Source organism: Tinamus guttatus, unplaced genomic scaffold (genome assembly GCF_059628265.1).
Source record: "Tinamus guttatus ecotype Peru unplaced genomic scaffold, ASM5962826v1 Tinamus_guttatus_pri_ptg000242l, whole genome shotgun sequence".
Classification (NCBI taxonomy): Eukaryota; Metazoa; Chordata; class Aves; order Tinamiformes; family Tinamidae; genus Tinamus; species Tinamus guttatus.
Genome location: NW_028288776.1, coordinates 6,042,315 through 6,057,905, shown reverse-complemented (window position 1 = coordinate 6,057,905; position 15,591 = coordinate 6,042,315). Strand labels below are relative to the sequence as shown.

Genomic DNA, 15,591 nt, shown 5'->3' with positions numbered 1-15,591 from the left:
GAACACCACCTGGGCACCTGTACCTTTGATGGCCATCCCTAGGGCTCTGAAGTCTTGCTTGACGTCCCTCATTTTCCCCATGGCATCATTAGCACCCACATGAATCAATAGTAGAGGATAATAGTCCGACTCCTGAACTATTCTTGGGAGTCTTTCTGTGATATCCTTTATTTTGGCCCCAGGCAAATTCTTAAGTCTTATTGAGTATAATATATTGAGTATATATGAGTTAAGTCTTATTGAGTATATTGCAATCTCATAAAATGCAGGCAGATTAAATTAGAGAGAGCGAAGTCAATAAGGAATGTGTTCAGGAGAAACAGCAAGCTGTAAAGCCAAAGGTTTTTCGATTCCTCCATATTCCTGCCAGACAGCAACACTTCTCTCTAGAGCCGGCACAGAAACCTAAACAGAAACTGAGCAGCAATAGGTGGCACTTCATTGGCACGTCTCTTGCCTAGACACAGTCTGGTTTCCAGACTCCACTGGTGCTAATTCATCTTTAGCCTTCGCTGTCCTGTTTTTGGAGCTGTGTATTTTCATGATTCTGCCCTGCCCATCCACTTGGTCTGCTCCGGGCAGGGTGACCCTGCGCATGCAGCACCGTAGGGCTCCCTGCACCCGCAGTTTCCCCAGTGCTGTGCGCACCCTGCCCTGCGGGCGCTCTGCGCCCCCAGTCCCGCAGTTCTCCTGCCAGGACAGGGGCAGCACCGCAGCCTTCACATCTCACGCGCTGTCCCCATCCTCAGGGACACTTGCCAGGCTGATGAGGAAGCTGCGAGGTTTGAAACAGCTGGGAGCTCTCATCTTTTAATGTTCCCCGCTGACACTTCCAAATGACGCTTTCCCCGCTTAGAAACCAAAACTCCTACTACTGTCCCAAATTGCACAACCTTCCATTCATTCTATTCGGTTTGATCCCATCTAGTTTATTCTATTCTCAAAGTAATCCGGGTCTTCTGTATGGTATTTTGATCCTCCTTCGTATTGACCACACCTAGTTCTGTATCATCACAAATTCCGCTTGCATGCTGCTTGCTTTCTATGCCAAAAATCATTAATGCAAATATTAAACATGACTGACTCGGGGGGAACTCCCAGCCTCCCATTAAGTGCTACCACCCTTTGTCTTCTCCTCCACGGAGAGTACTCACATACAGGTATGCACCAAAGCAGTTTCTCAAACTTACCTAATCATTTCTTACATGGCACAGTATCAAATACTTAACTGAACTCCAAACAGACCTATTTACTACACTCCCTATATCCCCATAATTATTATTTATCAAAAATACTAGTTTTCCTAATCTGCCTCTGGTAAATCTATGTTGCATTTGCCTTTGGATTTTAATTATTCTTTCTTTTGAACTTTGCTCTAAGTCCTTAAAGAGTATCTCTGAGATCAGATTAAGAGGCGTGCAGTTGATAGGATTAATTTCCTTGCTTTGTTCCCATCCCCCCGCAAAAGAAAGGAGGAAAAGGTATTATGTCCAATATAATCTAAACTCGTGGAACCACATGTAACCTGATAGATTTATTAAAGATGTTTTCCTTGGGATTTGCAGTTTAATTGGCTCAACTGCTCAGTTTTGGAAGACAGATCCTCCAGACTCACACTTAGTGCTTTAGTTCAGATGAGTTTTGCCTTTCACTGCTGGCCCAGTCATTTTCTGTCTCTGTCAACTTCTCACCATAAGCCACTCTTTCCCTCAGGTTCACCACATCACCCCGATGGAGGCAGTGTATTGATTCCTAGATTCATTAATCCCTTCCACTTCCTTCATCTTCTCATGTTGCCTTTGCCCTGATATTTTTTCTCTTGCTTCCATAATATTTACATGGCAGTAGGACTGTTATCTGTTTTATTTTTCCAATGCAAGATCTAATCCAGCTTGATTTACGCCAGTTTTCATTTCATCCCTGACCTTTCTGACCAGCAGGTTTCCTCACTGCCGGACACCTTCTCCCACTACTCTATTACTTCAAACACCTCTTTGAAGCAGTTATTTAAAAAATTGTATCTGGAGCCTTTTCCTGCAAGCCCTCCCCTTGCTGAAGACAAGAATTCCAGATAGTTTTTTTCACTTTCAACACAAAAAGATTCCAAATTCTCTCCACAATGAGTCCCTGAGTCTCCACTGCAGTCCTGTTTGATAGCCAGTTCTCCAGGGCTAAGCCTAAATTCAGAGATCCGTGTGCGCTTGGGATGAGAGTCTGCACTTATGTCTCAGAGTTACTGAGCACAAGGTGCTCCCTTCACAGCAGTATCAGTTCCTGATGTATAACTGTAAAGGCACATTTCTGGTAGTACCTAGCATCATTACAGAGGTCTCTACTAAATGTTGGGGTCTTTTACTGTCTTCTTTTATGGATGTTTTGACTAAACCCTTACTCTGTTTTTATCCACACTACAAATTCTCATTTCTTTGCCTTCCTTGCCATATTAGTGCACACTGGTACTCTGCACTGTTACCATACTTCTGCCCTCCTGAACAATGTGGTACCTGTGCTCCAGCCACCACTGCTGCTCCATCAATCTTTTCTAGGCTTCTGTGCTATAGACACACAGTCCTTGTGCACAGGAACAGCATGTGAGGCCGTCGTTTAGCCAAGGCGCTGTCAGACAGGTGGCTTTTAAACAAAGACAAAAATGTATAAACCTCATCAGTCATCACCGCAGGCCCCAAGAAAAAGCACTGCCCTTTCGGAGGTGCCCCTGCCCCAGCCTCTAACCTCCCCCTCCAAAGCTGACCTCCATTTCAGGCTGCACCATTCCTCGTACTCCAACGGTAATTCATCAGCCAGGCTCGAATAGCTGTGTTTTCCGTCTATAAATCACCAGGCAAGACATCTGTCCCGCTTTCAAAGGAGTTTTGTTCTTCTTGCTGGCTACCGCCAACTTTAAGGTACTTGGAGGCCTGAAGCAGCCTCGTTGCCCCCTCCCAAGCAACTTGTGTTAATTTGAAATGCAAAGGGTGGCTTCATGGAGAGAGTCCGGTTGATGATAAAGCACTATTGTTTGTGTCTTTATGGGTCGAGACTCCAAACTTCATGTTTGTGGATTATTCAGAGAGGTAGCTGCTGGCGGGGAGAGACACAGACACAGCTGTGTGTCACTGTGCTGCGGGCCACCTCCCCAGCCCTTGTGACAGCCCGTACACACACTGAATAAGAAGTGTTACAGGATGGTGTCCTCGGGCACCCCACAAAGACCTGCAGGGGAAGTGGAGGCAAGGATCAGAAAGAAGCCATGAAAGGCAGCCCCGCCACCTCCCCCTCGGGTCAGGCCGCGAGCCGCTCGCGTCCCGGCACAGCTGTATCAAAGGAGCTGACACCTCCGACAGCTTCGTCGCTGGCGCTTGATCTTCCTCCGCAATAACAAGGAGGCCAATCTGCAGCGCAACCGGTGCAGAGCGCGTGACGCAAATGTCACAGATGGGACCCGGATTGATAAGGGCGACTTTTACCCACACGCCCGCGTTTTTACCAATTGCCAGTGCGTGAAGCAATGCGCAGGCAGCGGCGGCGAACACAGCCTTGGCGCAGCTCCTGTGTGGTCTCTGAGCCTTGGCTCCCGCACGAAACTACCAGGGGGCTGGAGCTCACCCTTGGACCAAGGAGAAGGGCAAGGCAGCACATTGCTGATCTCGGGGCAGAGCACGAGCAGGAAGGACCCTGGGATTCTGGGAGCTGGTCCTGTGTTTCATTCCCATGATTTAACAGTCTTCTGCCCTGTTTCTTTAACTCCTCATGGATATGATTTTACTATTTTAAACACTGTCATGTTCCCATCCTGACATCATCACTGCATGTTTTGCCAAAAGTAATGAAGTTCTATTGTAACTCTTACAAGCAGGTTCATTCACTTTTTTATCCAAAAAAGCCTTCACTCTGTAGAAAAATATTTCTCCTTTTCTCATCTCCATCTCTATGCTTCCTTCCCAATATCCCCAGAGGGTCTAATATTTACTCTACTTTATTAGAAAATACACATATATGGAGTACTTGGGCAGGAAGCACTATAGGACCCGAGCAAGAAATAAAAATGTAATTAACTATAGCAGAACTCAGCTCTGATGTACGCCCCACCAGGAAAACAGAAACAAGTGAGTGGACACTTTGGCAACAACTCATTCTTTTTCCATACAGCATTCATGGAAGCAGCCAAAAGCTGAAAGCTGTTGCAAAGTTGTTGAAAATGAGGAAAATGCCAACTGAAGGGAGATGATACCCTTAGACATTCTTCATTTAAAGAGTTAAAGCAAGGAGACAGGATAAGAGTTGCAAAATAACCCGTGAGAATTGCTGCAACGGCGTGGGGTCTGCTGGGAGCAGCCTCCCAGTGGCAGAGCAAGAGCAGGTTCACACAGCACACACAGCCCTGAGGAGCACACGTCCTCAGCCACAGGACCAAGAGGGACGATGGGGAAGGTGCTGGGCAGGGGCTGTGAGCGAGGATCCCTTCTGCACGGCACGCACTGACCTCCCAACTCACCGCCTGCAGCCCTGGAGGCGCCGTGTGCTTCCAGCAATCCTAAGCAAGCTTGAGAGCAGAAGGTTCCTGTCTACCAGGCCTGCCAGGACATCTCCTGGCTGGAGCGCACTGTTGTGACTTCGCCAGACTTGGACTGTCCTGCGCACAGACAGAGAGGAAGCCACCCACGAGGAGACCGGTAAGATTTACTCCTGCGCTCCCCCGCGTGCTCCCGAGCTGCAGTGCTCTTGCAGGGGAGTCGATACACGCTGTAGTGCTACCGAGCGGGCCCCAGAGGAATAAATCAGTGCCTAAAGACCATACACCTCCCACGACTGGGAACACAGAGAGAGCTGCAGAGCATCCACCTCCTCACAGAGCCTTTTCCACCAGGGCAGGAAACATCTGTGTATCCCTTAGGAGCCTGAGATGCTAAAAGATGCTGAGGATGCAGCTGCCTCCTGTGGCAGCAGCAACACCACAGTGTTGGACCTTGAGGGCTTTTAATTCTGTGGGGAAAGCAAAGACCAAGCAAAAGTGTACACTCAGGCGGCCTCTTGGAAATTCGACAGCCAGTCCCAGAGAGCAAAAATCACATTCATTTCCACAGAGAGATTTTATCACCTCAGTCTTGGCATGGGAGAGGCATCTCCGCCCAGCTGTGAGCAAGCAAACGCATTTTGCTGGCTTTTTTTATGTAATCAGTACAAATTCCTCGGAGATGAGTCACAGGGTTTCAGGGGTGTCCAGGGAGATGTCAAGCAGGGCTCCAGTGTAAATCAGCGACACACCTTGCCAAGATGACACACTTTCGCCTGCAGGCCCGTTCGCCCTGGATGCGCGAGACAACGGAAGGGGGTTGATGGATGTTCCCAGAGAGGCTCCCATGAGCCACGCACACGTGTGGCACCTCCGGACCCAACATGCTGCTGGTGTTTACATTTCCTCTGTAAAGACAGCGGTGGTTTGAGGGTGGAGCTGGAGTATTTCCCTACAGCTGCTCTTGAGGCTTAAACACCGAAGATTTTGTAGCCAACTGAATTGGAGGAGCCCACTCGTTGGCCAATAGAGCCCTTTGGGAAATGGCTGCATTTTGGGGGACAGCCAGGCTGTGCCCAGCATCCTACCTGCTCTCCTCTCCTGGCTGCCAGTGCAGTGATGCCCTAGGCCTTTGGACCAACACAGACTCCAAACGTCCACTTCTGAGATGCATGAAGTCTCCATCCCTACTAGTAGTTAACCTTTATTTAACACTTTCCATTTGGGGATTTATTGAACTTTGTAAGACAAAAGTACCCAAACGTAAAGAAATCTGGTTCTTGAGCACAAGCAGAGCTGAGGAGACATGGATCATGCATGATCTCTGAAGAGACATGGATCATCTCCTAGCACTTCCCTGTTCTATTGCTTACTTATCAGCAGAGCGGTCGCTAATGAAGGCTAGAGAAAATGTCCAAAGTCTGCAGATGGTGAACGATGCCAAATGATCCAGCTGGCTTCAGTACTTCAGCACCCACAGACTCCTCTGGGACACCTGAATGCTCTGGGGAAATGGCTTTCACTTCAGAAATGAAAGTTTTGGCTCACTGAAGCCTAGCCAAATTGCAAGGGCTTCTGTCTGGGACCTCCATTAAGGTGGAAGAGATGCCTCCCATGGCAATTGCTTTGGTGCTTTAACACTGCTAAGCCAACCTTCTGCCCCTTCTACCCTGGAACCAGTACTCCAGCCTGCAGGGGCCTACAGACCAGGCACAGGAAGACGATGTATGTGTAATTTTGATGCACAACCTGCTTTACTGGCTCCTTTAGGGACTGAAGCACAGAGGAGGACAAGAAAGAACTAAGCCTGGGCACAATCTCAGAGGTTCAAAGGTAACACGGAAGGAAATGTTGTGGTTGCTTCTGGGTCTTTGGGTGTCAGAACAGACGGAACAAACAATAGCCTTGGCAGAGCCCAGCTCTGGATAAACCTCATTTCATTAGTGCCAAAGGCAAAGTTTGCCACAAGCTGCAAAACCCTGGTAGCTTCCTGGTCTGCAAACCATATGCAGACTTTTCTTTGCACAGAGCGTGTTGGACACTTGTAGGCCAGGGTGGGGCAGACCTCCATCTATTAGTTCTTTAAGGGCAACTGCAGAATACGTAACCCAACTATCATGCCCTTCACCTTTCAACTTCACCCTCAGGTGACTAACAATTACCTGCTACCATTAATATTAAATGCGAGAGGAAGAAATGCAATCCTTTCTCCTCTCTTCACATTCCACAATACTGCAAACAATTTGTCATATTGGGAGGGGCAGAAGCAGAAGGAGCATTAATTATTGATACTCGGGAACAGATGGCTTTTCTTGTACCAGAGCAGCAAAATGTAAGACGAGCCTGTGGGTGAGGATGTGAGCATTAGATGGGCAGACACATATCAGATAACCAGCCTTCAAGTGGAACAGGAACCTTCCTCCTAGAACCAGCTCCACTGGCCTACAGAGCTCTCATCAACAGCCCTGGCTGCAGTAACAAATCCGCTGACATCTGAATTAGGGAGGCTTCACCAGAACCTTTCAACGATGCCTCACCTCTGCACAGAGCATCCTGGACATGATGACTGACAGCTTCCAGACAGCAGCAGCCTGCTAAATGAGGCACCAGTTGACCGACTGGCCCAGTTAACTCTGGTTACTGAAAATCAGCCCTTTCAAAAATTGATGGAGATGGGACAGATCCAAAATGAGAAAGGTCCCCTTTTTGCATAGGCTTGCAGTGTTAAATACAGACATATCCAATTAAAACCTTCTGTTACCTCCAGGAGACTCTATTGGCTCAATTTTAAATACTCACCCCTCACAAAGTAGGACATCTACTACCCTTTGCTATGAAAGGTTTACCCTGAGACCACATACAAGGTCCAAGGGTGCTTCTCTCCTGACTCCCACTGGCTTCTGCATCTCACTTTGGGTGGTGACCGTAACAATCAAGGGTCCAGTCAGCCTGAACTGGCAAGATGTGTCCACTGGCTAGCTCTCAGGAGCCAAAGGATAGGGTACCAGGCCCTGAAAAAGGAGCACTAAGTGCTTTCAGATCTGACAGGGCTCAGAATCCATTTAAAAATCATACTGGCAGGAATTAAGACACAGTAGAGGGTGCCAGAGAAGGGGATAGAGAAATCAGAAGCCAGCTTGCGGCAGACCTTGTCCTCTCCATTGCAGGCCCCTTGCAGTGGTTCCTCCTTTCCTCCTGACTTTTTTCTTCTCTGAATTCCTGTTTGGAAAGGGTGTTTTTCTTCTTCTTCTTCTTCTTTTTTTTTTTTCCCTCTCCACAGGAGGGTGAGTGGGTCTAAGACTAACTCTAAGAGTTCCAGGGACCACCCATTTTTTTCAACATGCTCCAGGTTGTGGCTTTCTTTTTTTTTTTTTTTTTTTTCTGCATCCATGGCTCTGCGGTGAGGCTTTGGCATTTTAATTCCCTCCCTGCAGCAGAGGACCAGGCAGTCTCCTCTTATATCCTGTAAATGGGTATGTACTTTTCCAGCAAGGAGAGAGTAAACCTGTGGTTATTCCACTGAGAAAGGCAGACTTTTTCCTACCTCCACAGGCCCAGAAGGTACCTCCAGGATCACACTGCCCAGTCCCTTGAAATCTCTGGGGCCCTCCTCACATAGACTCTTCCCAAACTTTGTTTGGTTTTGTGGCTTCTGCTGAGAGGCTGTTCCAGGACCTCATAGCTCTGATAATTACAAACATTCTTCTAATTTCTTGAACTGACTAACGACTAATGACTAATTTCTAATTCCTCTCAGTTGGCTTAAGGTCATGCAGCCTGCAGTCTGCATGTCTTCAGGTACATACAATCTGATTGGAAAAATACAACTTTGCAACTTCCCTCCTGGCCTGGATGAATGAGGATGTACTTGTGTTTGATGTGAATAACCTCAAGGAAGCTTAAAGCGAACAACTAGTAAGTGCCAGGCGAGAGCTGCAGTCCATGAAGAACAGAACAAGCACTGTCTCCCTCAGCACGACTCCCTTTTGGACTGCTCCTCTTTTCACAACATAAAGACAGAAAAGGTTCCCTTACCTAGGAGCTAGTTGAAGCATTTCTAGAAAGACTCGGGCCACCTCTTTGATTGAGTTGAACCAAAAAATCAGGAAAACTTCCTACTATAGAATCAGCTGAGACCAGTGTCAAAGTTTGGCACAGAGGAAGGATATGTTTACACTGCTGCATTATACTTCACAAGAGCTTTTATTTCCTCTAAAAATCCTATGCATGTCACTATGATGGTACCAGCTAATGTTTCTAAGGTAAATCTAGCATTAAAGATCAATCTCAGCAGAGCTGTAAGGATATGTTTATACTAGTTAACTGCTGCTGCTTCATAGTCAGCTGAGAGCTAACAAGCACGGGCTAATCTCACCTCCTCCACATTTCACAGGGGCTAAGTAGTGGATCATCTGGCAAAAGAAGTGTGTGGATTAGAGTAAGAAAATGGATCAAAGAGCTAAAAGAGGTCACATCTTTTCAACCCTAGGGCAGAACTGTTTCCTTTCACCCTACTCCAGAAAACACTTATGCAAAACTTTTCCCCACCCCTTGCAGAAGAAGGAATTACATTATAGATAATATTCAAGAGAACTCTTCCTAGCAGAAATATCCATTTTTAACACCTTGCATTTAGCAGAATATCTATAATTTTAAGGGTAAATCCAGCTTCCAGGGCTGGAGTTGCATTTTGACCCCTACAGAAAAGCTGCAAGTTGCTGTCATTGCCCCTCTCAGGCTTCAGAGACAAGGTAGTCGGCAGATGTGTGCGCAGATGTGCTTGGCAGAAGCTGCTTACCTCTTTGATGGCCAACATCTTGATGTTCTCATAGTAGTGCAGTGGTGCGTTTGGTGAGCTCATGTCATAGCCAAATCCCGCTACTGCCACCTCATCACAGTTGTGGAGAGCCATGGTTATTGCTACACTTCCCAAGGTGGGGATGTTCTGAGGAAAGAAAGCAAGAATGTAAGTCTTTAGCGGGTAATCATTTCTACAACCAACCAAAAGTTGCATTTTCTCTGCTCACAAGGACACTACCACTGATAAGGTGAAATTGAAGCATAGGGTATTTTGCTATATTGACACATCAGCTGCCCAGCTGCAGTCTGAGCATGGACAACCAGGTTATCCTCTCCCCTCTCCTGACCTGCCACTTGCTCCAAGACCAGCTTCATCCTTCCTATTTCATCTGGCTTCGACCAAGGCTCTGTGGCAGTGATGTTGTACAGCTGTAACTGCCCTTGCAGGTTCAGGGCATCACTGCTGGATGAGTGTTTCCAGCAAAAAACCCTTGCTCACAGACACTCCTATCTCCCTGTTAACCAGATGAATCCAAAGAGGTCCCTTCGCTGCAGGGGCTAGCGAGAGGCTAAGAAATCCACTCAGGTGTCTTATCTTCATTTCTGGATTACCCCGCACCAACACATCAAAAGCATCACGGATTCAAAGGATGTGCAAGAGCAAGAGACTCTCAGCTGAGATGCAGAAACCATCTTGCACGAAAAATGGGTTACCCTGAACCAGTGAGTAATGCTGTGCCATTTCACCTGATGTTTATAACAGATTGGGAGTGTTTCGAGCTTCTGCCTCCTATTTGAGGGAACTGACTTTTGGCAGTACGCTGACTTGCTCCCTTCTAATTGCCTGACCATGCCCCAAGACCAGCATTTTCCAGGCAAAGAACTCCACCCGTATCTAGTCGAGATGAGCAGAGCTGGAATCACAACTTAAGGGCTATGGAGAGAGTGTGTGCACTGCACTGCAACGAAGCTATGCTAAGCTGGAGAAAAAAAGTGCAAAAATACAAAAACTACTATGTCTAAACAAATGACACACTAAATCTAAAAAAAATTCAGTACAATTGCAACAGTGCACATCTAAAATGAAAAGATCTTACTAAATCCTTCTACGCCCATTCCAGATGCCAGAAAGAAAAAACACAGTCATTTTATTCTGGCTGCTTCTTTTCCATAGACAATGACCACTTTTCCTCAAAAAAATTGTTTTTATCCTGCTTACTGGTAGCCATAAGATCTCAAGGGTGGGGTCTAAAAAAACTGGGGAAAATTTTACTAGGTAAGGGTAAGAAAATTCCAGAAAATTTCAAAATGTGTGAGAACATGCTGGCCTCCCAGGCACAGCAATTCGAATTCAGATATTCTCGGCTTTATGTTTTGCATGTGAGGAGACATTCTGATGTCACTGGAATTGCACCAGTTGATGCATGGACTTGCCACAAAACCCTTTCCCTTCGCTGAGCTGTAGTTACAGTGTCCAAAACACAGCAAGGAAACGGTTGCGTTTGTGAGAACGTGTCCTCCATCAGGACGATGACGGCGTTATGCCACCCACACTTACGCTCGGCCCATTCCCACGGTACAGCTCAAGGGAGACGCAGGGTCTTTGCCTGCAGGGAATTTCACTGGCCAAGTTAACGTTTAAGAGCTAACTTTCTAATGTGAGTTTTACAAACCACAGAGAATTAATCATACTACCCAACCTTACGGGAGAACTGCCAAACTAACACAACTTTCTCTCAAGCATATTCTTATTTCTGTTCAGGGAGTTACATTATGAAAATCAAAAGCGGACTTTCTTTTGGTCATCAAATATCTAACATTGGAACTTTTATACAGAATTTACATATAAAATACCAAATGGTTTGGGGGCAAAAATGGGAGATAGCTTTCTAGTCTGCTTCTGTTCTTCGGTAGTTCTTCAGTAGTTTCTGACATTCCAGTATCCCCATATTGCTGGCTCTTCTCTTTAATTTAATTAAAACCCCAAGGACTTCCCGACTCTTGCTCTGTAATAGACATATCCGGCTTTGGCCCTAATGCTATGCAAAATTCACACGGCGTCGTTGGCAAAGCAATTTTGTGTTGCCCTGAAATCACATGAAAAGACTGATGATTGCTACTTTTAACTAAATTACGCTTTCTCTGTGCTACTGCCCTCTAATATCATGGTAGCTACAAGCTAGCTCTGCATGTGTTCCCCTTGGACAGAGGGATCTGCAACCATCCACCCATTCACTGCTGAGACGTAGCCTCATGTCCTGCAGCTGAAGTCAGAGCCCTGTAGGCTACAGAGGATCACCAAGAAAATAACTGCAGAACTATCCTCTGGGCCATTCGCTGAACTCCGTCACTCTTAGGGTAGCACGGGGACGCTCGCGGTGCTTGCATAGCCCAGCCTAAGCAAATAGCCCAAAGAACAACACCCACTAACAGAAGAATGTGAGTGTGAACTGTGTAAATGCAGGTGCATGTGCAGCAAAGACACAAAGTGGGCATTTGCTCCCAGCGGATCACATTAAAGAAGGCAGCAAGCATCACATACGTTAAAGGGTAACAGGGGAATTACAAAGAGCCTTTTGATAAGAAAGGAGTCCATTTGAAAAGAAGTATAAAAGCAGCACAAAAACTTGTAAGAGCGCGGAGAGACACCGGAGTGGAAAGAGCAGCAGCCAGGAGCTGGACTGGCACTGGCATGTCACCCCGCTGGCACGACGGCCTCGGCCGACAAGAGCATCCTCCGCACCAGGCACCGCGAGCAGCCGGTGTCCACCCAGAGCATGGGTGTACACATCCGAACTCGCCCAGGCTCTTCTCCTTTGCAGGTGCATTTGCAGATTGCAGGGAGCAGTGCGGGTGCACGCAGAAAGCTCGAGTACCGCATTTCCCACGGGAGGGGGGCTTATGTAGGGCGCCCGTGCCCCCACGAGAGGGGATAACACTCGCAACCCACGCTGCCCGTGACGGGGTAGCGTGAACCTGCAGCTGTGCACGTGAGCAAAACTTCAGCATTCACTTAGACAGATATTTGTAGGTGTTTATTAACATTAAGTGTTTGCTTTTGTGGTTTATCACCATATAACTGATATTGATCCCGAGTGTACTGTTCACTCAGTCAATCACAGATCGTTAACAAGTTAATAGGTTCCTTTGATCCTGATTTGGTTTAAATTATATGAACTGCTTCCTTCCTGTGACAACCTCCTTGGTTTCTGCTACTCCTTCCCCCTGTTGAAAATGAAGCACTGCCTTACATGCAGACGGCACAATAAACTTAAGGCTCCATAAGATCTGGGGACACAGCCCAGGCTGTGCTGCAGAAAACCCAACTGAGCAGCCTTCCTCAACTCCAAGAGAAAGGGCTCCTCCTCTTCCTCTTCTCTTCCTCTTCTCTCATGTACCTGACAGACTGAGCAGTTGCAGCTATTCTCTGGCTGCATTTACACAGCTAAATAAAGAGTTTCCAAACTCTGCTGACTGCCCACATGCTTTGAGTTGCTGCTAACCTCTGATCTGGACCTAATGAACCAGCTAAACCTTAGTGACAGATGGGGGACAGGTCACTCCAGAAGAAGTTGGGGATCGTGGACAAGGCTGTGCCAACCCTGGCTTGCTGTGCCCTGCACGGTGCGTCAGTGCTATCTCAGCACACACACCCTGTGCCGTGCCCCAAAGACATACCACAGCAACCACCACACCTCTTGCATCGCATTGTAGAAATAAAGCTCTCAAACAACGGAGCAGCCCGCTCGTTTTTGTGGACCATTGTGTTATAAAAACCAAGAAGTCTCAAGCTACAGAGCAGCCCTCTTGTTATTCTAAGCCATTATTAAGGAAAAAAATCCTGGCATTGTCCCTCAAGAATAATCTGGATTCAGAACATCTTAAATCTTGTCTTCTCTTCATGGCACACTATGTGCCTAGATCTTTCTGGCCTTCCAAGCAGTGCCGCTTTCAACCACATGGCTTGGCAGCAACCAGGAGGCATGCCTGGAAATCTGTTAGTGCTTACACATTTGGCTTACGTGCCCTTGCGGCACGGCGCCGTGCCAGGCTCCTGGGTGTGAACACGGCCTCAGGGACCTTGTGGATCACAGCCCGTAAGGTCTGAGCTAGACCTTGGTTTTTGGTGGAGCAATGAGAGCCTCCGCTCCCAGGCTGGCTGGGCTGGCTCCTGCTCCCAAGCTGGCCCCTGGACATCCTCCCCAGCCCACTATTGCTCCCCAAATTGCCTAAGGCCTCACAAGGATTTGTCATCTCTCCACTGGGGACAAGGCAAGAAACCAGCTCTGGTGACAACCACATTTCACAAACCAAGCTGGAATGCTGGGAGGGAACGTACCATACTGAAGGGGCGGCCGTTTCGTGATCACAGACAGGACAGACAACAGGAACAAGGAGGGCACAGCCATCTCCCAGCAGACAAGAGCCTTCCTAGCACCCACATGAAGCCAGGTGGGGCAAGGCGCTCCCCCTGCTAGACTGCATAGCATCCGCTGGAATGAATGGGGAAAGATGGGAAGCAAGAGTTTTAATGCCAGTTATAATGGCATTAAAAAGTACAGGCACTGCCATTAGAAAGTACCATGCAAACACAGCCAGTCTGTGCCAGCAGGGCAGGGGACCAGAAGTGCCTTTAGCAACACAGGCAGACATAGGTTCACTTGACTCCTCCACCGTTTTCCACAACAAGAGGGAAGTTGAAAGTCTCTCCCTCAAAGAATTAAGGTTTCAGCTTGGAGTAGACCCCCTGAAGAGGCTTTAAGACGGCCTTCTACTTGCAGAAAAAAAGACGATGTTTGGCAAAGTGAACACAATCCTGCCCTTGGACTTAAAGGAGTTGGGTCATCACCTTATGGGCCTGCTCTGGAGAGCCAGGAAGGCCATAATTGAGCTTTGCTTGTTGCATGTGAAAATCTCTTGCTGCTTTTCATTCCATGCCTGGGTCATTCCTGTGTCACTGCCTTATGGACTGGAAGGAAATGACTGCTGTAAATCTGTTTTTAGCAATATTTGACTCCCTTAACATGTTAAATGAATTCCAGTTATTTACAGGATTTTACTTAGGGTAAGATATATTGAATTGTTTAGGCCATTCCAGTTATTACCTTTTTAAATGAAAGAGTAAATGTTGCAAAAGAATAACTTACTGAAAAGCAGTCATGCAACTGTATTTTCAAATTGGTTTACTTACCACCTTAATTTAGCTGCATTCATTTATCTAAAGGAAAGCTTAAAATATTGTATACCCCAGAAAAACTGCCACTTTATTATTATTAGTTTCATCTCCAACTCCTTTCCTTCTCCTCCCTAGCTGTTCCTTTCTGTAATTAGAAGATACTTTCAGAACCGGCAGAATCTAAGTAGAGCGAAGGGGAAGGGCTAGGGGCTGGCTGCTGGAGACGTGATGTGCTGCCCAGCAGGTTTGGGTTTTGCAGTTTAACTGCCAAACTCCTACCTAACTTAGTCCAAGTCAAATATCTTTGACCACATCTAATCTGATGCGCAAGTTCAGATCCACCGTTTGCCACAGAACAGATCCACGTGCCATACAGACAGCGTTTAGCAGAGGGCAAGCAAGGGCATGACCACTATGTGTGAGCTGTTCTGTGGTAACCCATGCTAAGAGGGTGTTCGTGGCCTCCTCTTTCACTAAGAGGTAACTCCCTTGTTGATTGTTATCAGATGAAGATTGTTATCTTACACTTATCACACGCAGGCGGCTGGGCAGTTATTGAGAAGTGCTGGGCTACGCATTTGCCTGCTGCCCTGTAATGCCTGGTCCGAGTGCCCATCCCTCAGCAAGCCGTGGGCTGACCAGCCTGCACAGCGCTAACGGGTTTAGCAGCCTGGCCCATGAGCAGACCTGCTGTCCTGTGAGCCCGCAGCTCGCAGTTCAGCTAAGTCTCTATGCTTAACTAACTGTGCAGCTGCAGTGCCCCTTGGCCTGTCCCTCCACGTGCCTTGGAGGGTGCTGCCAGAGCGCAAAGAAAGGAGGCATGCTCTGCTCCTGCCATTCCCACCGCTCTTCTGCTTTGCCATACAGATCCTAGAAGTCCCAAGGTACACCCTTACACAGTGACAATGCAGCAAGAACAGCCCAGGAAGCAAAACTTGTAGTAATGAGAGAGAAAGGGTCACTGTGACCTACCAGAGGAGCTGCAAAGCTGCCTAACAAGCAAAGGGTCATCACTGGCATCTCCAGAAAGGCTGTCTGCCCACAGAGAAGAGAAGCCCTGGGGTATGAAGTGCTAAGTCTCCAGCACCAGAGGTTAATCTCT

General features: G+C 47.4%; 1 protein-coding gene across 2 annotated transcripts in view; it reads right to left on the bottom strand.

The window, feature by feature from the left end:
- Positions 1 to 15,591, bottom strand: part of ST3GAL3 (ST3 beta-galactoside alpha-2,3-sialyltransferase 3) — a 169,087-nt gene that overhangs the window by 8,834 nt on the left and 144,662 nt on the right. For both annotated transcript variants that reach the window (XM_088526104.1, XM_088526105.1), the window contains one exon: positions 9,312 to 9,458. In XM_088526104.1, coding sequence (XP_088382230.1) covers positions 9,312 to 9,458 — 147 coding nt within the window. The remainder of the gene's footprint in view (positions 1 to 9,311; positions 9,459 to 15,591) is intronic.